This window comes from Drosophila sulfurigaster, chromosome 2R, assembly GCF_023558435.1.
Source record: "Drosophila sulfurigaster albostrigata strain 15112-1811.04 chromosome 2R, ASM2355843v2, whole genome shotgun sequence".
In the NCBI taxonomy this organism is placed as follows: Eukaryota; Metazoa; Arthropoda; class Insecta; order Diptera; family Drosophilidae; genus Drosophila; species Drosophila sulfurigaster.
In genome coordinates this window covers 10,645,092-10,670,892 of record NC_084882.1, presented here as the reverse complement: position 1 = coordinate 10,670,892, position 25,801 = coordinate 10,645,092, and the positions used below count along the sequence as shown (strand labels likewise).

General features: G+C 33.2%; 3 protein-coding genes and 3 long non-coding RNA genes across 9 annotated transcripts in view; all 6 read right to left on the bottom strand.

Moving 5' to 3' along the window:
* Positions 1-544: 544 nt before the first annotated feature.
* The window catches only part of LOC133835497 (tyrosine-protein kinase JAK2-like), a 30,755-nt gene continuing 5,498 nt past the window's right edge, over positions 545-25,801 (bottom strand). Inside the window, exons 15-17 of one of the 4 annotated variants that reach the window (XR_009893583.1) lie at positions 1,098-1,274; positions 907-1,039; positions 674-812 (exon numbers count right to left, since the gene is read on the bottom strand). Coding sequence is in view for 3 of the 4 variants with exons in the window: in XM_062265460.1 (XP_062121444.1) it covers positions 795-812; positions 1,098-1,274 (195 nt within the window). In the remaining variant the exon portion in view is untranslated. Of the gene's footprint in view, positions 813-906; positions 1,040-1,097; positions 1,275-25,801 lie in introns of all 4 variants that reach the window. The other 3 variants (XM_062265460.1, XM_062265458.1, XM_062265459.1) reach the window with 3 other exon arrangements.
* On the bottom strand, positions 2,381-3,480 carry LOC133835501 (dual specificity protein kinase shkC-like). Its single transcript, XM_062265467.1, has 5 exons — positions 3,339-3,480; positions 3,102-3,278; positions 2,902-3,040; positions 2,661-2,848; positions 2,381-2,600 (listed from the first exon to the last, which is right to left on the bottom strand). Exons 2-5 carry the CDS (start codon positions 3,150-3,152, stop codon positions 2,475-2,477), a joined length of 504 nt encoding a protein of 167 aa, XP_062121451.1. The 5' UTR covers positions 3,153-3,278; positions 3,339-3,480; the 3' UTR covers positions 2,381-2,474.
* Positions 3,952-4,389, bottom strand: LOC133835505 (uncharacterized). Its single transcript, XR_009893586.1, has 3 exons — positions 4,375-4,389; positions 4,152-4,325; positions 3,952-4,087 (listed from the first exon to the last, which is right to left on the bottom strand). It is a non-coding gene; the product is annotated as an uncharacterized LOC133835505 (long non-coding RNA).
* Positions 11,300-19,754, bottom strand: LOC133835507 (uncharacterized). The gene is made up of 4 exons (XR_009893589.1): positions 19,711-19,754; positions 19,560-19,650; positions 11,450-12,248; positions 11,300-11,389 (listed from the first exon to the last, which is right to left on the bottom strand). It is a non-coding gene; the product is annotated as an uncharacterized LOC133835507 (long non-coding RNA).
* Positions 12,472-13,382, bottom strand: LOC133835508 (uncharacterized). The gene is made up of 4 exons (XR_009893590.1): positions 13,257-13,382; positions 13,021-13,200; positions 12,657-12,959; positions 12,472-12,594 (listed from the first exon to the last, which is right to left on the bottom strand). It is a non-coding gene; the product is annotated as an uncharacterized LOC133835508 (long non-coding RNA).
* On the bottom strand, positions 24,267-25,464 carry LOC133838446 (another transcription unit protein-like). The gene is made up of 2 exons (XM_062269561.1): positions 25,298-25,464; positions 24,267-25,236 (listed from the first exon to the last, which is right to left on the bottom strand). The coding sequence occupies exons 1-2, from the start codon at positions 25,342-25,344 to the stop codon at positions 24,345-24,347; spliced, it is 939 nt and encodes a 312-aa protein (XP_062125545.1). The 5' UTR covers positions 25,345-25,464; the 3' UTR covers positions 24,267-24,344.

Here is a 25,801-nt window from a genome sequence, read left to right as displayed (position 1 = left end):
CGAGGTATTGATTGCGCAAACTGAAAATCTGAAGCATAGATTGTCCTTAATTCATACAAATGAATCATGATTTTGACTTGAATTCAGTGTTGGTAATTTTGTGAATAAAAGTTGTAATCAACACTAATTGAAAATACAATGCCATAATTATGTAAAATAACATTTTATTTCAAAAATTAAAAAATAAGTATAAAGCTGTATTGAAGCAGTATTAACGCTTTAATAAAAATTGTTGGCAGGATGATAAGTAGGCTTGGGCCTATATGATATTTTTTTAATAAATTGCATATGTGTGGAAAGTTTAAAAGAATTCGCTCAAACAATATTTTTTCCAACATTATTTTTAATTCAATGACATTTGCGATTGACTGGTTGTTTCATTAGTTTTTCAAAAATAATTTGGTCTTGTAGATAAAATTTGAATTAGATTTTACAGAAACCTCACATGTATCTGTTTTTCTACAATTATGTTAAAGTATTAGCGATATATAAAAAGTTATTATGCATTTGGTAAGCTGTCAAAAATATTATTTTGCAAACTAATCTGATTTTATGTGATAATTTCGTTTTCTAAACTTCCACGTTTTCTGAATCACCTAGTCTACTGTTCAACAAAACATTATATATACTACAATTTTTACGTTACAGCTCTTATTTTATTATCTTTCCGGCAGTTAGATATGAAAGCAATGAGGAAAGTTCCATGATCGTTGGTCGATTTTCTGCATTTTGATCCCAGCACTTTTCAATTATTGGTTTGATAAGATAAGCATCGTTGCATGATTTTATATCATCTATATTCGGACGAGATCCTATAAGAGAATTAATATAAATGGGAAAAAATATAAAAATCTTTCTACAAAGGTTCCGAACATGTTTTTTATGGACTTTTGAGATTGGTCTTACCAGAAATAATAATTTTAGGCACGTCTGCTATTTCATAATCATGAAATGGTACTTTCCTAGACATTACTTCCCAAAAAATAATGCCAAAGCTAAATACTAAACTTTTTTAAAAGTCAGAATTCTTACGTACATCCTAAGATAATCAAATAATCGTTATTTTGTGAAATATTTAAATGGTTTTTTGAACTTACATGAATTTCTGGCGCTATATAAACAAACTGCACCATTTCTTGTTTATTAAACTTTGATAATTCTTTCGGTGATCCATACTCGAATACTTTTAAGGTACGAAAATCATCGAAAAGCATTAAGGTCTGTGGTTTAATAAACTGAAGAGTAATTCCTTGGCTCCACAAATATTCCACACCCTAAAGGAAATCACAGAAATGTAGTTAAAACATTTAAAAAATGATAAATGTATTAATGATACCTTAGCACATTGCAACATCCAATTAATCTTTTCAACATAGGTTAATTCGTGTTTCGTCCGATGTAGGAAATTATGGACTGATCCACACTCGGAGTACTCATAAAGTGAGAAGTAAATGGTGTTTTCTGGATCTTTGGAGACGCCGTAAAATGTGCCAACATTTTCGTGCTTCAATTGTTTTAAATTGTGAGCCTCTTTCAGAAAAAGCATTTCTGCTCTTCTTGAAACTTTCTCAGAGTTTGATGTTTTATCTAGCAGTATTTTCGCAGAAACATCTTTCTCTTGACCTTCGGTTTTCCAAATTGCTTTGTAACTTACACCAAAGCCACCCCCTCTCAAACTATAAATGGGAAAAATTAAGTAAATCGTTTGATGGAAATTTTCATCGAACTCTCTTTACCCCTTTTCCAAATTAACGGATAAATTTTAAGAAGTACACATAGTTCTTTCATCGTCGGTCGTTTATCTGGAATTGGATGCCAGCATTTATTTATTATTGATTTTACGACATCAATATCCTCATGTTTCATCATTTCAATCAGATTTGGACGTTCACCTGGAGCATAAGAAAAGAATGAGAAATCCTGGGTACTTATTATTTGTTAATCATACCATTCATTATGGTCGCCAAAGATTTTTTTCTAGACATTACTTCCCAAGAAAGAAGGCCGAAGCTAAACACATCGCTTTTTTGCTGTATATTTCCCATTGGTCTTTCATGTAAATAAATAAATCAATCGTATTAAATACTTATTTCCTTTCACATATTTACATATACTTACGCGAACCTCTGGAGCCCTATTATCTATCCCACTGAACTCCTTATTCATGGTAGCGAATTCCTTTACTCTACCATAGTCGCATATTTTCAATATCCGAAAATTATCAAAAAGTAGCAAGTTCTCTGTCCTGGTGCAGAATGTTTTTGCCATGCAAATATTCCATACCCTACAACAATCATTAGAAAGGGGAATAAAAAAAAAGCATTTTACACACCTCGGCGCATTGCAATATCCAATCAAGAAATTGCAGAGCGATCCGCAGTCTGCATATCAACGAGCATCAAAATTCTATCTTCGCGATCAATAGAAAAACCATAAAGTTTGACAATATTCGCATGATGTAATTCTTTTAAATCTTAAATTTCTTTTTGGATGGCCTTTTGTTTTTGTGCATCTCGAATTATTTTTACTGTAATGTCTCGGACTTCATATTCTGTTTGCCAAGTTGATTTGAAGACAAGCCCATAGCTACCAGTTCCAATCTATAATAAACATATGAATTTAATTCGTAACTAATTTATTCTAAAGGTCTGTTTTCTCACATATGAGCCGAGTTCTAAGGCTTTGTAGTTTACTTTAGTAGAAGCACGAGGATATTTTGGAAGAAGATTACACAATTCATTCATCGGCGGCCGATTACTTGGATCTTGGTCCCAACATTTTTTAATTATTGGCAATAAACTATCTGCATCTTTATACTCCTTCAAATAATCTATATCCGGACGTTCCCCTGCAGTAGAATATAATTGAAAATAGCATTTAAATATTATTAACACCACATACCATTTATAATTTTATTTTGCAGAACCAATTTCTCCATGTCTTTAAATTCTTCAAATGGCTTCTTCCTGGACATTACTTCCCAGCAAATAATTCCAAAGGTAAACACGTCACTCTTTTCTGTAAATTCGCCACTAGCATTCTATGTAAGTAAATAAAATATACAACTTCTTCTTAATCTTCTCGTATAAAAAGGCGCTTACACAAATTTCCGGAGCCATATAGCGAGCAATATTTTCCTGTATCGTATTCATATCTGCAAAATCTCCCACTGCAGCATTATCACATATTTTTAATGTACGATATTCATCGAACAGATATAATTTCTGTGTTTTCAAATCTTTATGAATTCTATTTATGCTATGCAAGTACTCAATACCCTAGAATAAAGTTAGAATATCATTTATATTATATGTAATAAAAAAGAGCATTTTAAATACCTTCGCGCACTGGACTAACCAATCAATCCTCTCATTGTGTATAATTTTAATATTCTTGTTATGCAAATATTTGTAGAGTGATCCACAATGCGCATATTCAAACCATAACCAGATGCTATTGTCGTAATATTTAGAGACACTATATAATCTAACAATATTTTCATGATTCAATATTTTAACATTACGCATTTCTCTTAAGAAAGATATTGCCTTTTCCCCACTGTTCTTTTGTATTATTTTCACAGCCATTTCTTTGATTTGGCCCTTTATTAGACAAAATGCATTTAGGACAAGACCATAGCTTCCACTTCCAACCTATAAATATCAGAATTATTACAAATTAACCTCTTTGGATTGCTTATATTTTCTTACAATTTTGCCAAGTTCAATCTCCTCAACGTTTATGGAACTGTAAGCTAAAGGATACATAGGGAGAAGTTCACAAATCTCTTGCATAGTCGGCCGATTTTCTGGAACACGATCCCAACACTTTTCGATTATTGGCCTAACGCAATCAGAATCCTCAAAAATCATCGCATCCTCTATATTCGGACGACTTCCTAGAGTGGTGAAAACCTTAAATTTCAGATCATTTTAGGATTATAATCAATAATTTGATTTTGAATTGCCCATACATGCATATCTTCTGAGAGCATTTCGTAAAATGGCTTCTTCCTTGATATAACTTCCCAAAATATGATTCAAAAGCTAAACACATCACACTTTTCCTTGTATTTTCCATTTAAGTTCTATTTAAGAAAAATAAAATAGAACAAATTATTCAAAAAGAAAAAAAAAATGCGAGGCACTTACGCAAACTTCTGGTGCCATGTAACAAACAGTTCCAAGTAATTCTGTATTCATTGTTACAAGTTCTTTGACTGTACCAAAATCGCATATTTTCAATGTGCGATACCCATTAAAAAGTAAGAGGTTGTGTGTTTTAAGATCCCGATGAACTATGTATGTTTTTTTTATGCAAGTAGTCTATTCCATAAAAAGACAATGTATTAAGGAAAATAAAAGAACATTTAACATAATACCTTGGCACATTGTAGCATCCAATCAAGATTCCCGTTGAATGAAACTTCCTTTTTCTTTCCCTCTTCCGTGATGCACTATGGTCCGGATTGCCGATTTGGTGGCATAAAGTCAAAAATTTTATGGAAGAAAATCTGAATTTTTTTTTATATATTTAAAGTAGATACCCTAGATATCAATAAATATTTTTGTCAAAAATACAACCTAGTCTGGTGATTGAGCAGCTGGCTTTTGTGACAAAATTGGGGGGAAACTTTTAGTGACTTTGAGCGCTTGGCAAATCCAAACGAAATCATAATTTTCTATTTCTTAAAATGGATATTGAATTGAAAGTTTATTGAATAATAAACACAGTTTGTGTGATAATTTGTTTAGCGTTATATATGTGTACTGTTTTTGTTGTCCAAGGAAAACAAAAAGCTGACAAAAGTGTTCGTCTTCTGTAGAGGAAAAAAATGTGTTCTGCGTATTGGTGCGTTGTGCAATGTATGTTAAGTAATAGTAGACACTTTATATTAAATTTTAATAACAGTCTGGTTTGCGGCTTTTTGCGGCTTTTTCGATGCTTTAATTATTTAGATGTAGATTTTGAGTTCTATCATGCCACGTTGGTGGACGTGTGGATCGAAAGCTGGCGACACTCTTCCGCGTTGGCTAAATAAAAAAATTAAAATAAAATATCACGTATACGTCATGATGTCTATATGGGCATTGGAGTAGGCGTGATTAAACTTACCTGAAAGTTTGCTTAAATATTTAGAGTGGTTTATTATTGAAGTTTGCCAAGTTTCAGCTCGATAGATGCAATATTCGATTTAATGCCACCAAATCGGGAATCCGGACCATAGTGCGATGTAAAAAAATCGTAGAGTGATCCGCAATCCGCATATTCAAACAGTAAGCAAATGTTATTCTTGGTGTTTTTAGAGACTCCATACAACGTTATGATATTGGGATGAATACATTTTTGTGGATTTTAGATTTCTCGGTGAATATCATTTTCGAAATTAATATTTTTGGTTCGTTTATCTTCAATTATTTTTACAGCGATTTGTCTCACTTCTAATTCAGTTTTCTACGATGCTTTGTGGACAACACCATAGCTACCTCTTTCAAACTATAAAGATTTGAAGCTGAAGTAATTATTTCAGAATGGCAATATTCTCTTACCTCTTCATCCGATTGTATTTCATAATTTCCATAATTTGATGTATGACTTTATGTATCAACATATATTGAAAATATAATATATAAAGAAAGATGTATTATTAGTGTTGATAACTGGAATTTTACCTAAGTTAATAAAACATTTCTGTGGATACTCAGCAATGCTGTGAATCTTGATCAATCATAAAATATTTCGATTTTATTGCGGTTTCAACACAGATTTTTGACCTCTTAATAAATATCTGCAAGATTTAGTAATTTTAAACGATCGTTGTCTTAGCACTTATATTGACTCGATAATCCGCAATATTTTTACTTTGTAAAGGTGCAAAAATACACTCATCGGACACTTAGCAAGTTTAGCAAAGCGTTATCGTATTACTATATATATTATATATTTACAGAAACATGTACCTAGTATTATTCGTATAAAAAGTCTTGTATACATATATGTTATCACAAAATTACGAAATAAAAACTCGTACCACAAAAAACAAAATTGCCGTTTAAATTGAAATCACAATTTTAAAAGAAGTAGTGAAACAAAAAATAAATATGTAAATGCCCCCGATAAGAATAATCGCGGAACAAATTTGGTATGATACGATCCAGAAAGGGGCAACCGACAGACTGATTGCGTTTGTGAAAACATACTGCGAACATTTCGAGCGAACCAACTCACGCTCTCAACAACGAGTTCGATCGAATGGAGCGATATCAAACCTGAACGTGAGTCCAAGACGATCGTCGCTATTTATTTAAAAAATGAAAGGAAAAAATAAGTGTGTTTATACATATGTATATTAAACATGTTGTTAAACATTTCGATCATATATGAATTAACAAATCGTGAGGTTTGTTTTTATAAAAAAAAAGCGATTTGCTTTTATTCAGCTTCTGATTTGAACTAACTTATAAAAATTATAAGACTTAAAATGAAAACTCGCTTCCGCTACTGCTGACGAATTGGCTGAGTGCATTTCGGGTGTCAATGCACTTAGCCACTTTCTGATATGTCAACATTTATTAACTTATATACCAAAATTCTAGCTTTACATTTTTACGCTTGTTATTCGATTTTTGTGGCCAAAATTTGAAACAAACTTGATTTGCGTGCAAACATAACAAATGCTGTCGAAAAAAATTATAGCTCTATCTCTTATTGTCTCTAAGATCTATGTAGATGTTCAAACGGAAAGACAGACAGACTGACAGACTGACTTGGCTAGATCGTCTCGGCTGTTGACGCTGATCAAGAATATATATATAATTACTCTATAGGGTCAGAGATGCCTCCTTATGCCTGTTACATACATTTCCTGCAGGCAAAAAGTTACAATACCCTTACCCTATGAGTAGCGGGTATAAAAATGGCAATTTAATTCCAAGAAAATACCTCAGACGCTTTGTTTTTAAATTTGTTTTTTATTATCCATCTTAATGCTTCTCTTCACTTTGCCGATATGAGTGCGGAATAATAGGTTGTCTATTTTTTCGCATGTTGAGCTGCTGATGGAGTTGCGCGGAAATAACTTGATTTCGCGCATCTGGGTGCAGGGCTTAACCCAGGAATAATATGGTGAGGAAGTTTATTTATCCAACTACAATCCGATCACACTCCAATTATTGTTTTGATCAGATCAGAAACGTAAAAAACTAAAAAGACTTATGGAAATATAAAATTATCTATTGATTCGCTTTTTTTGCGTCAATCAAAATATGCCATTGCACAGTGGTTGGGCTTGTATGGAGCCGCGGCCATAAATACTTTCCCTTGAGATATCAATGTGAAATTTTTTCCAAAATTCTAAAAAAATATTTGAAATGCATAGTAAAAAAATTGGCCATATCGTACGTCTATATAATATAGCTACCATAGGAACGATAGGATAGAAATAAGTATGTAGTATGAAAAACTTTTTTGTTTTTCAAGAGATGTAAACCAAACTTACAGATTGTATGCTTGGACCAGTTTTATATATGCTTGCCAAATATAGTCCAAATCGGAAAACTATATCATACAGCTACCATAGCAAAAATTGTAAACACAAATAAGTACTAGTTTCAAGTAATATTCAAATACTTTAATAATTAGAGAATTTTGTAAACAAATTAGGGGCCATAACAAATAAATTTAAAAAAAATAAGAAAACATCAATGAAATCAAAAAACATAGAAATACAAAACAGTCAATCAAATTCTTCTAGCAAATCTAACGTTGATATCATTAAATTGGATTTTTAATTTGCAAGGTAATTTCCTTACTCCTGTATTAAAAGGATCAGAAGACAAAAGTAGTCTATTAATTAAATCGGTATTTGTGGCAATTCGAGATATTTTTCGTGTGTTCTGCTTTCTATATAGTTTCTTTGTTTCGCGACTCTGCAGCTTCTTCCGGTAATTCTCCAATTGAAACAAGAGCAAGATTAACTAAAAAGTGAATTTCAATGAAATAAGTAAATAAAAATATTAAAAACAAGTAAGAAAGCTACAGTCGAGTGTACTCGACTGTGAGATACCCGCTACCCATTTTGAATAAAAGAAACATATTTTGCGGTATTTTCTCAAAATAAACCGAATATACTGCAAAAATACTAAAAATATACCAAATGGTATATTTGGTATATCGACATAGTACCGCATTCAAAATATACCATAGACGGTACAATATACCAGATTGTCAGCCAAAGCAACTCAGACCCTAGTAAGTAAGCGTTTTTGCCCATACCAAAGTATTTCTTTAATAACTTCGACTGATCTGATCGCAACCAAATTTTCAGGAATCATAACTACTATAGTAGTTATTGTATATACCAAAATTCCCAACTCTAGCTTTAAAATTACGCTTGTTATTCGATTTTTTTGATTTGCGGGGGCGGAAGTGGGCGTGGCAAAAATTTGAAACAAACTTGATCTGCGTGCAAACATAACAAATGCTGTCGAAAAAAAATTATAGCTCTATCTCTTATAGTCTCTGAGATCTAGGTGTTCATACGGACAGACGGACAGACACACAGACGGACAGACGGACATGGCTATATCGTCTCGGCTGTTGACGCTGATCAAGAATATATATACTTTATAGGGTCGGAGATGCCTCCTTCTACCTGTTACATACATTTCCTGCCGGCACAAAGTTATAATACCCTTCTACCCTATGGGTAGCGGGTATAAAAAACATTACAAATACGAGCGACGAGGACAAAACAAAAGCCCAATAAAGAAAAACTTTCCCTTGGCAAACGCTAGATGGCATCAGTATTTTTCCGATTATATTAACATCGGCAATTTCTGCATCTGATTTTTGGCATACAGTACCCTAAAAGTCAGACGAACACATTAACATGCATACTATTTGTGGGATTTTGTGGGATCACAACTAAAACTTTAACTAAACATGAAAAAGACGTTCACAAAATAGACAAAAAAAAGGTTAATCGCTATAAAATACACAAATAAAATTTAATTAGTCAGATAAATTTTATAAAACCAAATTATTAAAGTTAATACCTTCAACTTTAAAATGCATTTTAAATAATTAAATTTGGTGAATTTTTGCGAACGTCCGACCACTTTAAACTTCACTTTTGTTTTGACGAAAAGCTCACTAAACGCAGCTGCAGCAGCAAAATTGAACACGTGTTCACACTTTGCATTCTATTTTTAGAATGTTCCGTTAGAATTCCAGAAAAAACTAGTTTGCAATGACAAAATGTGGACAATTTAGAGACAAATTCTTTACATTTTGACTAATTATTTTCAAGTCGAATTTTCGATTTATGGCCTATGGGCGCAACCACTGTGCATTGCTTTGTTTACGTTAAAATCACATCATTTTAAATTTTTTAGTACTTGTGAAAAATTAAAGAATTCCAAACGTTGTGACAGCAAAAAAGATATAGAACTTATGTCTCAATACCTTGGAAACATTGGATTGACAAACTTTTTCATTGCTCAAAAGTGCTCGTCCAAAATAGAAGTCAAGTAGTTAAATATTCGATATTACATAGAATTCCTTTGGGACGTTACGAACTTGTTACTTATTTCCTTAAAAATGGATTAAATTAAAAACTATCTTCTATATCAAATAACCATATAGTATACTACAATTTTGGTGTATTCTATTTGGAAAATCAATTTTACCTTTTTTTTATAAAAAAAATTAATTACCAAATAATTTTTTATTTTATTTTAACGACAAATTTTAATTGCGACTAATATAAAAAATAAAATCTAAACATTTTTAGTTACTTTCGTTGATAGCTTTATAGGCTCGAAGATATCGTTCTTTATATGACTCTGCGCTCTTGTCGCGTACATAGTGAGCTATATATGGGAGATGCCACTAGTCATCACGCGCATCATAACATACGACTGCTTTTCCGACTTTTAATGCGATTAGCACGACCATCAATGAATTTAAAAGATCCGGTCCAGTTAGCATGAAATCGTTTATGGACGCTCCTTCAGTCTTAACCCCTGCGACATAAACAAGCTTTGTTTTGGATGATTTGTTGTGATTGGTCGCAATAGAAATCGGCAGATACTATGCGTGATAATACTGTGTTTATTCAGCTCTCAACTGGACCTCATAGCCTTTTTGTACCAAGTTATGAATTTTATTCATAATTTTGTCGTAAATTTCTAGTTCCTTCATCACCTTCATTCTCAGACAATGTATCCTGTTTGCATAGTAAATCAAATGTCGCTTCATCAATGAGAGTGACTGAAGAGCCTTGATCCAACCCTATTATTTTTTTTCCGTATAGTGAAGGTTTGCTGGAATAATGCAAAAGTATTGGTCAGATTTGTTGTCGGATTGCTTGAGTGACTTTATCATTTGATTTTGACGCATCTTTTTCATGGAGCAGCGGGTATTATCTCTCTGTGCAGCCGTCCAAACCACACGGTTTTTTTGAGAAAGCATACTTTGCGATGATTTTTGAAAAATCGGTAGCACGCCATTTTTGACTTAACAGGCGCCCATCTGTCCTTTAGAGAGGAACGTTGAAAATCGACACACTGAACGAAAGAGTGTTCCGTTGTTCCGATATGTGCGGACTGACTTTAATACACTTATGGTTAAAGTTGCTTCTGATATACCCAGTCACTGAATTCCTTAATAGAGCTAGATCGTTAACGTTACGCATTTCTCTTAAGAAAAAAAGAAAGTATTACAAATCTTTTTGGACTACCTATATTTTCTTATAAATAATTTACAAATCTCTTGCATAGTCGGCCGCTTTCCTGGAACACGATCTCAAAATTCTTCGATTTTTGGTTTAACGCAATCAGAATCCTCAAAAATAATCGCATTATCTATATCCAGACGCTTCCGTAGAGCGATTTAATTTCTTATCATCTTAGGAATAATTAATTAATAGTTAATTAATAATTATTATTACCTCGTAAAATGGCTTACACTACCTTGACTTAACTTGTAATATGTACATATGTATGAGAAGTTATGTAAATATACATAAACTTGAAATACATCCTAACTTATGCAGCAACTTGAACGATTGTTATAGTGCTCGGTTATATTAGTTAATTCATAACACACTTCACTTATCGTTGGACGATCTGTTGGAAATTGGCGCCAACAACATTCCATTATCGGTACTACAACACTACAATCTTCATTGGTCAAATTATCCACATCCGGTCGAAAACCTAGAATGGTCTGCAATGTAAAATATTTGCTGTGTACTTTTGAGAGAAATATTTTTACCTTTCTTCAAGAAATTGTTGTTCCAATGTGGTTTCTTTTGTTTGATCACTTCCCAAAAAATTATACCGAAGCTAAAAACATCCGTCTTTTCTGTAAAGTTTTTTTTTCCCATCTTTAAAAAAAATAATTCACAGTCAAGAATCATAAAAACATTTTCAGTATAGAAACGTACGCAAACTTCTGGAGCCAAATAGCAACACATGAAATCAGTTCTAATTTTTTCAACTTCATTCACTTTTCCGAAATCACCCACTTTTAATATACGATAATTATCGAAAAGTAACAAGCTTCGAGTTGTAAGGCCACGATGGATTATGTTTTTTCCATGCAAATATTCCAAGCCCTTAAAAAAATGTGAGATCAAAAATATCCAAAGTGTTTTAAACATACCTTCGCACATTGCTGCATCCAATCCAGCTTCTCCCGGAATGAGACATTCATATTGATATTCTGAAGCAAATGGTAGAGTGTTCTACATTCTGCATACTCGACAACCATGTAAATTTGATATTTTAAAGAAACTCCGTATAATGTGGCAATATTCTCATGAGCTAGACCTAAAAGCTTGGGGACTTCTCTCAGAATTTCCCATTTCATTTTCGTATTGCAGTCAATTTCTTTTAGTGCCACCTTCGTCGTTAAAAAATCACTTATAAAATTATGTTTTACTAAACTATTATATTCAGAACGTCTCCACAATGCTGAACAAACCGTATCACAGGTACAGTCAGTCTGTAAATATGAAATATTATTTTGATTGTTAGATCTGTAGTTGCTTACAAATACCAAATCCTTGAATTCCAAATCAGCATGGTCCACATTAATGCAAAGCCTATAATCACATCCGAGAAAAGCCACAATTCGTTTCATAGTAGGTCTATTTTGTGGATTTCGATTTAAGCACTTTTTTATTATTTGCATTATACGATCTGACTCGTTTGTTTCCATGTTAATCAAATCTAAAAGATCACCTGTAAACTTATGATATTTAAAAGAATGTCTGGACATCATTTTCAAGTCTTACCATTATTTAGAGTTGTCTCACGCATTACTTCCAAAAAAATAATGCCAAAGCTAAATATATTACACTTTTCTGTATATATTTCATTACTATCCTATATGAAAAAAAGAGATATAGGAAATATGTATTGTATTCCTACTTGAAAAATAATTACCCAGTATTCTGGCACAATACGAAATTTCTTCACTTGATAAACATCACTTATTTTTATAACACGATACTTATCGAACAGTAATAAATTGCGCGTACTTAGAGATTGATGGACTATTTTTTTTGCTATGCAAGTACTTCAAAGCCTAAAAAAATTAGTACAGTTAGTTTTTTCAAAACGTAGCCATAAAAATATCATTACTCATACCTTGGCACATTGCAACATCCAACGCAGCTTCTGATAGTATGAAATCTTGTAATTATTATCATGTATACAATCATAAAGTGAGTCACAATCTCCAAACTCAGAAAGTACGTATAAGCGATTGTCGGGATATTTGGAGACACCATATAATGTAACAATATTTGGATGGTTCAACCTTTTGAAATTACGAATTTCTTTGAAGAAAGATTTTCCGTCTTCTTCAATATAGTCTTTAATTTTTTGTACAACAATTTCTTTGTTTTGCCAATTTGCTCTAAAAAAATCACAATATCCTCCAAGTTTCATCTATTAATAAAAATTAGCGATATTAGAAGTAAATCTGTCGGAATTAGCTATTTCTTCTTACCACTTTCCCAAATTGGATCTCGTTAAAGAATATGTATATATCATAATTAGGGAGAAAATCACACAGCTCTTTCATCGTTGGCCGCTTTTCTGGATCATGATCCCAGCATTTTTTTTATTATTGGTTTAATGCAATCGGAATCCTCGTAAATCATCATTTCATTTATATTCGGACGATTATCTGAGAATTTTAATAAAATAAAATTAATGGAATATTTTTATATGAATTACTTTCACCTTCAATTATTTTTTTGTGGATTGCAATTGGATGCATTTCATTAAATTCGTAAAATGGCTTCTTCCTTGACATAACTTCCCAAAATATGATTCCAAAGCTAAACACATCGCACTTTTCAGTGTATTTTTCATTTTTATAGTTCTATAGAAGTAAAAGGAAAAACAAACATAAAGTGTTTCATAAAAACAAAAATATATTCATATACATACACAAACTTCTGGAGCCATGTAACAAACTGTCCCGACATCCTGGGTATTATTTGTCACAAGTTCTTTAACTGTACCAAAATCGCATATTTTCAACGTTCGATATTCATTGAAAAGTAAAAGGTTGTGCGTCTTAAGATCCCGGTGAACTATGTTTTTTTTCATGCAAGTACTCTATACCCTACAAGGATTGTCAGTTAAGAAAAATATTAAGAATATTTAACATAAAACCTTGGCACATTGTAGCATCCAATCAATCTTCTCGTTAAACGAAGCTTCTTTTCTCTTTCCCTCTTCCGGGCGATGTAAGAAATTGTAGAGTGATCCGCAATCCGCATACTCCAAAATAAGGCAATCTCTGTTGTCGCTGTTTTTTAGAGACTCCGTACAATGTGATAATATTCGGATGTTTACATTTTTGTAGATTTTCGATTTCTCGAAGGACTGCGTTCTTAAATTTGTTGTCGTCATTTTCGCAATCATAAGTTATTTTTACAGCAATATCTGTTTCTTGACCTTGATTTCGCCAGATTCCTTTGCGGACCTCTCCAAAGCTACCTCTCCCGATCTTCAAAATTACATGTATTTGAGCTCAGATTATTTGTTCTAATGCTTTCTATGCTTACCCATTTTAGCAATGTTATATCTTCAAAGTTCACGTTAATTGCTGTGGTGTCCATTATTGAAAAATTAGTCACAGATTACACCGCAGATAAGAAATTGTTATATAATTTTTATTTATTTATTTGGACGTTGACGTACTAACGGCAGTACCATCAAGTGGCCCAGCGATACCAAGCACGGGCTTGTTAACGCGCTGACAAAACAAAATAAATTTGTGCAGCATGCATTAAACGAAAACCGCGAATAAATATTAAAAGACGCTGGACAGCTAAGTAAATAAAATTAAAAATATGTTAGAATATATGTATAATAAGATAAATAACAATTAAATACTCGATAAATAAGCTAATAATAAGGTTTTAAGCAAAGGAATAGATTTACTAGAGCAAACTACGTTATTGAGATTATTATAGTTTACACACAGAATACGGAAGGGATTATGGCAAGCAAAGTTAGTAGATCTACGTGAAATGAGAAGAGGAAGAAAATTCCTAGTGATCCTGACAGGAACGGCAAAACTAATTTGACTTAACAGCTCCAAAGAGTCTATTTCCCCATTAAATAGTCTCTGTATAAAAACAGCACCTTGCATAGTTCTACGGTCAGAAAGAGAAGGAAGGTTTAGTAATAAAAGTCTACTGCGATACTGTGGTAATCTAATATTAGGATTCCAATTTAAACTACGAAGTGCAAATAATAAGAATTGTTTCTGCACCGATTTAATCCTATCTTGATACACCCTATACTGGGGATTCCAGACAAGAGATCCGTACTCAAGGATAGGACGAACCAGTGAGACGTACAAAGTCTTAGTGATGTAGGGATCATTGAACTCTTTCGACCAGCGTTTTATAAATCCCAGAACACCCATGGCCCTATTTACAACAGACAGAATATGTTTATCGAATTTTAGTTTTGCATCAAGCAAAACCCCTAAGTCATTCACACCTTCAATTCGCTCAAGAGGAGTATCATATAACATATAGTTATTTAACTGGGAAGAACCCCTACAAAAGGTCATAAACTTACACTTATTGCAGTTCAGATGTAACATATTTACTCTGCACCAAGATTCTAGACGATTAAGGTCACATTGTAACAGTGAGCTCGCAAGACTATCATTAAATGTCAGGCAAAGCTTAACGTCATCGGCGTACATAAGTACACGGGAATGCTCAATAACAGAAGGAAGATCATTTATGAACAAAGTGAACAATAGAGGACCCAAATGACTGCCCTGGGGCACACCAGAAGTGACTAGGACACATTTAGATACAAAACCATTATAAAACACATTCTGAATTCTGTTGGAAAGGTATGAGGATATCCACTCAATTAGGCTATGAGGAAACCCTAAAACATTAAGCTTATACAGTAAGAGGTGATGATTAACAGAGTCAAAAGCCTTACTAAAATCGGTGTAAATAACATCCGTTTGCATTTTATTCTCGAATCTTTTAATTACAATAGAAGAGAACTCCAATAAGTTAGTAGAAGTGGATCTAGACTTCACAAACCCATGTTGGTAAGGTGAAATTATAGATTTACACAGATGTTGCAGTTGAGAAGTTATAATTTTTTTCAAATGCTTTCGGAATCGCAGACAATTTAGATATACCGCGATAATTTTGAACTTTAGATTTACTCCCTTTTTTTAGGATAGGTATAATGTATGAGTTTTTCCAGATTTTAGGAAAAGAACATGAGTTAACGGATAATTCAAACAATTTAAAAAGCGGTTTACAGATACTACCAGCACAATACCTTAGCACACAACTGGGTACTCCATCCGGACCTGCCGAAAAAAACAGGTTTTATAGCTAATAGTTCCGTTAAAATAGAGCCTTCAGTAATTAAAGGACCAAAAATACAATTAGATGAATTTAACTGATAAGGATAAGAAAAGGAATTTTGAGAACTTGGGACAGAATATGTCGTTTGGAAAAAGTCCGCAAATAAATCAGCAACATCATGACCATTAGATACTGTCATATTCTCCAAAGACATAAATGCTGGTGATGACGCGAATCTACGCTTCGAGTTAACGAAGTCGTAAAATCGCTTTGGATCACGCTGAAATCTTATTCTGCACCTACTCAAATAATTATTATAGCACTCATTGTTATGAGTGCGAAAAGCAGCTTGAGCAACAGAATAGCGGAGAAAATCAAAAGAGCCAGTTCCTTTGAATTTTTTGTAAAGTCTCGACTTACGATTTTTTAAATTCGATAATTTCTTGGTAAACCATAAGGGTTTATCAGACAAATGTGGAATACTTGATGGAACACAAGCATCAAATAGCGAGTTCTAAGTAGAATAAAAAAATTCAACCGCTATATCCAAGTTCGTAGACAAAGAAAGTTGGGACCAGTCAGTTTGAGATATAAAGCATTATCTGAAGCAGGAGGGATATATGAGCAAGAAATAAAAATGTTTAAACTACCAAAGGATAATCTAACAGCCACTAGCTCAATATCAGAAGTGTGATCAATCAATTCTGAATTTAATTGAGCATCTACAGCAATTAAAACCCCACCACCGCGACGTACCTTGCGGTCACGTCTGTATACGGAAAATCTACTAGAAAAGATTTCCGTATCAAGGATGTCATTTTTTAACCATGTTTCAGTAAAGGCAATGACATTGAAAGGGAAAGATACACTATTTAAATATAAGTCAGTAAGTTTAAGTTTAAGTAAGAGGATGTTAGTTTTTTGAACTGACAGACATAGAAGAAGGCTTTGAAATAGAATTCTTGCCACTACTAGGAAAAGAAACCGGAGACCGATTTTTCTTTTTAGCAACAAATTCTTTAATTAATAGGTGTTCCGGCCAAAACTCTTTACTGCACATCATGCTAAATTGTTTAGCGGGAACACTTATTTTAAACGATGAAATCTCCCGTTCGTACGAGAAATTGGAGAAATTGAGATTTGGACTTAATATAAGCCCGAACATCATCAGATGTCGTATCAGGGGAAAGCCTTGAAACGAAAATCTGCTTAAGAGGTGGCACTGCAACTAATGTGTTGCGGACAACTGAGGTTGGAGCTGGAGGCGATTCTTCTATCGTTACAGCACTAACGATCTCAACAGAGGATGGTGATGGTTGAATTTCTTCAACCGTCTCCATCTCAGTCGACAACAAAATCGAAGCCGGATCAGGAGACTCCAATCTTAATGACGTAATGTCATGATCTGGAACATCCAGAGCTACCGAAGGTTGAGGGGACGGAGAACTAAACGACATTAATTCCCCAGCAGGTTGTACAGATAAACTTGGAACATCAACTGGGACAGAAAGCTCGATTGGGGTAATCGACAGACGCGTATTGGCCTTTTTACGCTTCGGAGACTCGGTCAAGAGCTTCATACTCTTAAACCCAGAATCCGAGGCAGAAAAGCTATCGGATAGTTTTTTAAAGCCCGCCAATATATCTTTAAAACCAGTTCGCGTCTGCGGTATAAATCCAGCAATATCGCGTTCAGAGTCCCTACAGTGTTCACAAGTCCATCTCAATCCTGACTTGGCCGAAATCAAATCCACAATACGGCCGTTAAAGCCAGCACATTTTTCATGTGCAACGTTGTCGCATAACCAGCAACAAACAAAACCCATTTTGGCACCAACTGGCACCCGGCATTTCTTGTTATAGCAGACTAACATATTGCTAAAACAAAGATTATTAAACCAATTAAAAAATTAAAAAAAAAAGAAATAAATCAAAATAGGTAAATTAATTGCAACCTAATATGATCTGAACTTACGAAGAGCACAAAGCACAGAGAGTATGCACAGGTCGAGCGAGACGCAAGATAGAACGACAGCTGCCTAGGCAACTACAACACCAAGAGAGGGAGATTTAACTATTGTAACAGCGTTGAGCGCAAAGAATAGCAAGTGAAAAAAGAGCGCGAAAGTAACCAAAAATACAAAAACAAAGTGCAGCGACAACGAAAACAGAATTGTTTTGCTAGCAAAGCAAAGCAAAGTCTGACCACACAATTTGTTGTTATATTTCCAGAAAAATGATAATAATATAATAAATACAAGAAAGCACACAGCGATTTTACGATCTGTAGTTAAACACAAGTGAGAGAGTAAAATTAATGTTATATTAATTGTAAATAAATATGAAATTCAATAAAAAATCACAAAGTTTAAGACGGAAGAAAAAAAAACACGTCCGACTGCGACTGCGAGAGCGAGCGAAATATGACGTAAAAAGACGAAAATAAAAAGTTTTTCTTATCCGATATTTTCTTATCAATATGTGACGCTAAAGTTGCGGAGCGATCTTGACGCACATGATATTTGCTGTGTAAAAAATATCACTCGATATCAAGAAATATAAAAAAATATCGATATATCGAGTATTTTTGATATTTTTTAATGTTCAGTTAAAATTGCTGTTAATTTGTATAATCAAAAAAAACGTTTTAATATTTGATTTCACAGTTTTTTTTTTAAGTTTATTGGAAAAACAACAAATATTTTTATAACCCCTCTCAAATAACTCTTATTTACATTTTTTGAATTATAAATTAACAAAATTATTAGGGACTTTAGCCCATTGTGTTCAATTTTATGTAATATAATATGATTAATTCGTGGAATACGTACTTACAGCTGTAAATTATTAATTAGAAAACAATCAATAATTTAATTTATTTTCTAATTAATAATTAGAAGCATTACTTCTGGAGCCAAATAGCGACATATATTTTTCATATATTTTTCCGAAAACAAATAACAAGCTTCGAGTTGTAAGACTCCGATGGATTATGTTTTTTCCATGCAAGTACTCCAAACCTTAAAAAGAATTTGAGATCAAAAAAACCCAACGTGTTTTGAACATACCTTCGCACATTGCTGCATCAAATTTAGCTTCTCTAGGAATGAAATTTGTGTAAGCCAAAGGCAATACAGAAAATGGTAGAGTGTTCTACATTCTGCATGCTCGATAACCATGTAAATATTATCCATAACATTTGAAGAAACTCCGTATAACAAGGTAATAAATATTCTCATGAGCTAGATCTAACAGCTTGGAAACTTCTCTCAAAATTTCCCATTTCAATTTCATATTGCATTTCAATTTCATATTCATAATAACTTTCATTGTGACCTTTGTCGTTAAGAATTTATTTGGATCATTATGTTCTAAATGTTTCCACAATGCTGTGCAAACCGTACCACAGGTACAGTAAGTCTGTAAATATCAACATCATAAAATATTATTTTGGTTGTTAGATCTGTTGATAGTTGCTTACAAATGTCGTGAATCCCAAAATCATTATAGTCCACATTAATGCAAAGCCTATAATCGCATCCGAGAAAAGACACAATTCGTTTCATAGTTGGTATATTTTCTGGTTTTAGATTTAAACACTTTTCTAATATTTTCATTAAACGATCTGACTTGCTTATGAAATTTAAAAGATTATCTGGACGTAATTTTCAAGTCTTACCATAATTGAGACTTTTCCTAAGCTTTACTTCCAAAAAAATAACGGCAAAGCTAAATATATTACACTTTTCTGTATATATTTCATTAGTATCCTATATGAATAAAAGAGATATAAGAAATATGTATTGTTTTCTTACTTGAAAAATAATTACCCAGTATTCTGGAGCCAAATAGGGGATTTGGCACAATACGAAATTTCTTATTTCTTGATAAACATCACTTATTTTTAATATACGATACTTATCGAATAGTAATAAATTGCGCGTACTTAGAGATCGATGGGCTATTTTTTTGCCATGCATGGCCTAATAAAAATTAGAGCAATTATTAAGTTAAAAGAACAGGTATAAAAATATCATTTAGCATACCTTCGCACATTGGAGCATCCAAAGCACCTTCTGATTGAATGAAATGTTGTACTCTGTATGATACAAACAATCATAAAGTGACCCACAATTTGCAAACTCAAAAAATATGCATAAACTATTGTCGGGATATTTGGAGGCATGGTAATGTAATAATATTTCGATGATTCAACCTTTTCAAACCACGAATTTCTTTGAAGAAAGATTTTTCGTCTTCCTCAAAATAGTCTTTAATTTGTTGTACAATAATTTCTTTGTTTTGCCAATTTGCTCTCAAAAAATCACAATACCCTCCAAATTTTATCTATTAATAAAAACTAGCGATATTAGAAGTTAATCTGTTGGAATTAACTATTTCTACTTACATCTTTCGTTAAAAATATGTATATATCATAATTAGGGGAGAAAATCACACAGCTCTTTCATCGTTGGCCGCTTTTCTGGATTATGATCCCAGCATTTTATGTTACTATTATTGGTTTAATGCAATCGGAATCCCCGTAAATCATCATGTCATTTATATTCGGGCGATTATCTGAGAATTTTAATAAAATAATATTAATGGAATATTTTTATCTGAAATGCTTTTACTTTCAATTATTATTCTTTTTTTTTTGATTGCCAATGGATGGAAATTATTAAATTTGAAAAATGGCTTCTTCCTTGACATAACTTCCCAAAATATGATTCCAAAGCTAAACACATCACACTTTTCAGTGTATTTTCCATTGAAATTCTATGAAAGTAAAAAAAAAAAAGCAAACATTAAACAAACTTCTGGTGCCATGTAACAAACAGTCCCGACAACCTCGGTATTTATTTTCACAAGTTCTTTAACTGTACTGTAATGCTATCACTGCAGTGTGGGCAAAAAGTCCCGAATTGCGGCATTTTTACCATTTTTGAAGATAGAAACATGAAACTTTGTACATATACCTAAAAAATAAAGATCGAATTTCGGATTTTTTCTTTTTTCAATTGGACCACGCCTTTCTTCCCGCCCACCTTACCATGAGGTTATAATTTTCGATTTTTTTTCTAAAAATTTGTTTTAAAATATTTTAATGTAATATATTTAATAACTAAATTTATTAAATTAATATATTTTTAGCAAATTCGCATTTTAAATTTGATTTGGATCCATGCAAAATTAAATCAAAAATTAATTAGAGCCCAATATTATGTTTTGTGACTCCATACCTTGGTGCCCAGTTATTAATTTATTCTTCACAAAGCTCTTCCTCCAACTCCAGGGAACTTTGCCCGAAAATTTCGAGTTCATTATCTCCGCCTTCTTCTACCTGATTATCATTATTGTCTACACATGCCCATGTTATTGGAGGCTCAATATCAGGAGATTCCAAAAGAGCTATAACATCTCTTGGTAGGCTTTTTTATAGTTTATTCTTTGGCCTTCCTTTAGATTTATAGTTGAAAGCAGTGGGTCAGAGGAATCCAATGCTCTATTAAACACATATGATATAGTACTAAGGCGGCTGTTTTTCCTTGCATGAGAAAACATATCGAGTTTGTACAATTTTTTGCGCTCTTCTGACACATTTTAACGGAGAGCTCCTAGAGGAAGTATGAAAGTTTTCATAATTTGGTGCCAATGTACTAGTACTTTATGCAAAATTTGAGACATTGGATACCACTTATATGTATTAACGTATAAGTACATCATGTATCTACTTTAACTTTTGATGGGCATACCTCAAACTCACATTATGTAGCAATTAAAATTATATAACAACTTTTCAAAACGTCATGCAACAATAGCATTGACTTTTCTGTTTCATAGACTAGTTCAAATGCTAATTTTCACTTTAACCTTTATCCTGCCTAAGTATACGTCAATCGTTTACGACCAGACTTTACGCGTGGAACATCATCTTAAGAAACTCAATTATGAACGAGGATGCAAGCCATTGCGCAGGCTTTTCTGTTGCATTTTCGTAAATTAGTGTTATTCAATCCGAAAAACTGAATAAGTTTATCTTTTATTAAGATTTCCTGAACATCACTTAATTAATTTTCATCGATATTTTGCAAAACAAACTGCTTCACAGCAGTTTGCTCCAAAAATCAAGCAACGTTGAAAAATAAGACGTAAATACAACTGCAACATTGAGTTTTGCCGTAAATCGGGCAAAAACGGGCAACAATGTTAATCACTATTTGATTGTTAACAGTTTGGTTAATAACATTCAGCTTTAATATTGCCTCGACCGGCCTAGACGCACTAGTTACACTCCACAAAAACACAAATACATTTGTTACCAGGGACCTAAAAACATACCAACAACACATTGCACGACTGGACAATATATCACATGTACTACAAATTTAGTGCCAATAATTAATATTACATACCTTGACGATTAAATGCCATATTCATGCTTCTTTGTTTGATTTAATATTTGAATATAAAATTGACAGAAAAAATCACAAATTTTCCCGCTAATTTCTTTTTTAGAGGGTCCAGAGGACTCCAGACCATAGTCTTTAAATATGGGCGAATAAAAAACTACCAACGAAGTCTAAAATTTTTTAAAAATATGTTTCAGTATTCTTGAAGTATTATAATTCAAAAAATAAAGTCAATTTAATGATACTGAACAAAAAAAAATATGTAAAAATGCCGCACTTTGCGACTTTTTTCCCATAGTACATTTTTGTTAATTCTCTATTTCTCGGAGAATATTCTTTTCGAAACAAATCTTCTCTGTTTCTGAATCTTGACTATTGTCTTGAATTATTTTAACAGCAATTGGTATAACTTCCAATTCATTGTGCCACAATGCTTTATGTATCAAATGCTGAAGTTGTTTATGTTATCAGAATTAAGATATTTCCTACGCTTTCACGTATTTGTATCTCATTGGAGCTAACACTTGTAACTATAACGTCCATAACTTGATATCTACAAAAGACTAAAACCCACAATCTATGACTGGTATTGATACCTGGAATTGCTGAAGGTGATAAGAAATTCTAATCGATACTAATATCGATATGGTGTAGAGCAGAACCAAAATTTTGTTTACACTGAAATCGCCCGACAATTTAGGGTTAGCCATAAGATTGCATTCTGAGCAAGCAATCAACTTATATGCTCGAGAGGGTTTTTAATGATTACTTAAGGTAAATAAAAACAATATTAACAAGTAAGAAAGCTACAGCCTAATGTGCTCGACTGCGAGATACCTGCTACCCATTTCGAATAAAATTTTATTTTACAAATACAGTAGAAACCGGTTATATCGATTTCAAGGGACCGTCGATATATCCGACCCACTAATCAAAAGGAGAAAAATAAAATGTTGTTTATTTTATGGTTGCCATAGATTTTTAAAATACAACTAATTAATTTTTTAATCAATTTAATTTGTATGGGGACCCACCAAGTCATCGAGTTTTCGTCACAAAAACCGGACGGACGCTATAAGCGGCGTCGTTATAACCGGATTCTACTGTATACCAAAAACGACTAAAACACACGGGAGATTTTTTTGTTATAATACTACATTTAATATATACCATAGAGTACTCAATATACCAGATTGTTAGCCAAAGCAATCTCAGCCTCTGTTGCCGCTGATGGAGAATATATATACTTTATGGGGTCGTGAGCTGACTCCTACCTATTTAGTATTCTGGAATCCGATCATCATTATTGAGAATCACATTATTTGATATTTGCTAGTACTTGTTGGCAAAAAGAATGTCATGTGGGTGTTCAAACGTTATGACAACAAAAAGCTATGGAGCTTAGAACTTAATACAATGCGAATATTGTGATTATTTCCATTTCGGAATAGAAGTAGAACCGTTTTTAACTAAATAATTAAATGACTTTTATGTTAAATATTCGATATATATATTTGATATATTTTGTATTTAATTTTTCATGAATAACTTACTTCGTATTACCTTAAAAATAGATTAAATTAAATTCTATAAACTATGTGAAATATAAATATATACACAATAAAAACTATATAAAAAAGATCCAGTCTATTAAAATAGGTAAATCAACTTTAATATTTTTTTTTTTTTTTTTCAGAAAAAAATTTAATGTTCAAATAATTTTGTTATTTTATTTTAACGACAAATTCCAATTACAATATAAAAATTTTAAAAATACAAGTAAAACAAATCCAATTAGTACATTGCAATGCTGCATTTATTTGACTCATGCTTCCGGACTATTTTTTTTCGTTATCCCAGGATATAGAGAACAGCATATACGAAGATAACGGTGTTGAAGTCGAGATCATTGAGGATAATAAACTTAAGGTAAAGTAGAATAAAAAACGCGAATGCGAAAAAATACATCATACTCAAATTAAAAAGTAAATTATATAATTACTCAGATTTATAAATGAATAATACAAATAAATGTCATAAGGTTTCTCAAGTTAATTATTGGATTTATAACTTGAGTAGTGCTGCAAAGGTTGCACACTTGAATAACGTTGACGACCCCATTCGCGACGCTGATTTGCTGACTCCTCTCTAATCTTCCGGTCACGTTCTACAATAGGATTGGTCGTAAGATCAGGGAGTATCTTCACGCCACTGGTTGTTGAGGGCTTGTAGATGGCTCGTTGACGCATTCCCTGCACATGACTCATTCCGAAACTCGAATCGAGCTTGGGGCGCAGAGTTAGCTTCTCCTTGATGGGACAATGCAACTTATAGTAGTTGCCCGAACGCAAATAGAATTGGTTCATGGTACCAGAAAGGGGCATACGGACAACGTCAAAAGCCTCGGCGCCCACATGAAAAGTTTGCGAGCCATCTGACCATCGAACAATGCGTGCATTCGACTCTTGGTAAACTTCACCAGTTGCATTTTGAATCTCACGCCAACGCACTGTGGTCTTTAATTTAGTAAGAAAAGCCTCTCGTAACTCACAATCTCTAAGGTCCTCTTTGGAAGCTTCATCTTTATAGTCCAGCATCCCATAGGGCTTCTGATCGAATGGCATAAAGTTGGGCATCCGCATGAGACTTGGCTGACTAGCGGCCAAATCAGAATCAATTTCTGGCCATTCGGACTTGAACTCAACGGCTAATCTGTCTAGGTACTTCTCCCTGAAATACTCATCCATTCGAAAGACTGCAATGGTCTCAGCATCTGACATAATATTCTCCAAATCAGCACACTTATTTTCGGTAGCATGTTCGTTGTCTGACGAATCGCTGTCGCTGCTACTGCCGCCACTTTTGCTGCTTTCACCACTGCTGCTTGAACTGAGACTGCGCCGAGGTCTATTTGCGACAGCTCCCAATGAACAGTCAGTCGAGCTAGTACAAAAAAATGTAGATTAATAATTTCATCAATACTTGCATTTATATAAAACCATACCAATTGCCAGCATCAGAAAAGCTTTGAAGTTTCTTCTTTTTGTCCATATTGTCTGCTGTTCTAACTTTTGTACTTTTATTTTACGCACTGAAACTTAACGATATTTTTCCGATGTTTAATATTATCGAAGTGTCAAAATACCTCAGACGTGGCCTACTGTGATACCCCTTTTTATACCCGCTACCCATAGGGTAGAAGGGTATTATAACTTTGTGCCGGCAGGAAATGTATGTAACAGGTAGAAGGAGGCATCTCCGACCCTATAAAGTATATATATTCTTGATCAGCGTCAACAGCCGAGACGATATAGCCATGTCCGTCTGTCCGTCTGTCCGTCTGTGTGTCTGTGTGTCTGTCCGTCTGTCCGTCTGTCCGTATGAACACCTAGATCTCAGAGACTATAAGAGATAGAGCTATAATTTTTTCGACAGCATTTGTTATGTTTGCACGCATCAAGTTTGTTTCAAATTTTGCCACGCCCACTTTCAAAAAATCGAATAACAA

Bases quoted from the DNA above. Each gene is read 5' to 3' on its own strand.
- LOC133835501 (XM_062265467.1), bottom strand. From the start codon at position 3,152: ATGAATACGATACAGGAAAATATTGCTCGCTATATGGCTCCGGAAATT. The intron at 3,041-3,101 runs GTAAGCGCCTTT...TTACTTACATAG, and splicing joins ATATGGCTCCGGAAATTTGT to AATGCTAGTGGCGAATTTAC. The intron at 2,601-2,660 runs GTGAGAAAACAG...TGTTTATTATAG, and splicing joins CCTTAGAACTCGGCTCATAT to ATTGGAACTGGTAGCTATGG.
- LOC133838446 (XM_062269561.1), bottom strand. From the start codon at position 25,344: ATGGACAAAAAGAAGAAACTTCAAAGCTTTTCTGATGCTGGCAATTG. The intron at 25,237-25,297 runs GTATGGTTTTAT...TTTTTGTACTAG, and splicing joins TTTTCTGATGCTGGCAATTG to CTCGACTGACTGTTCATTGG.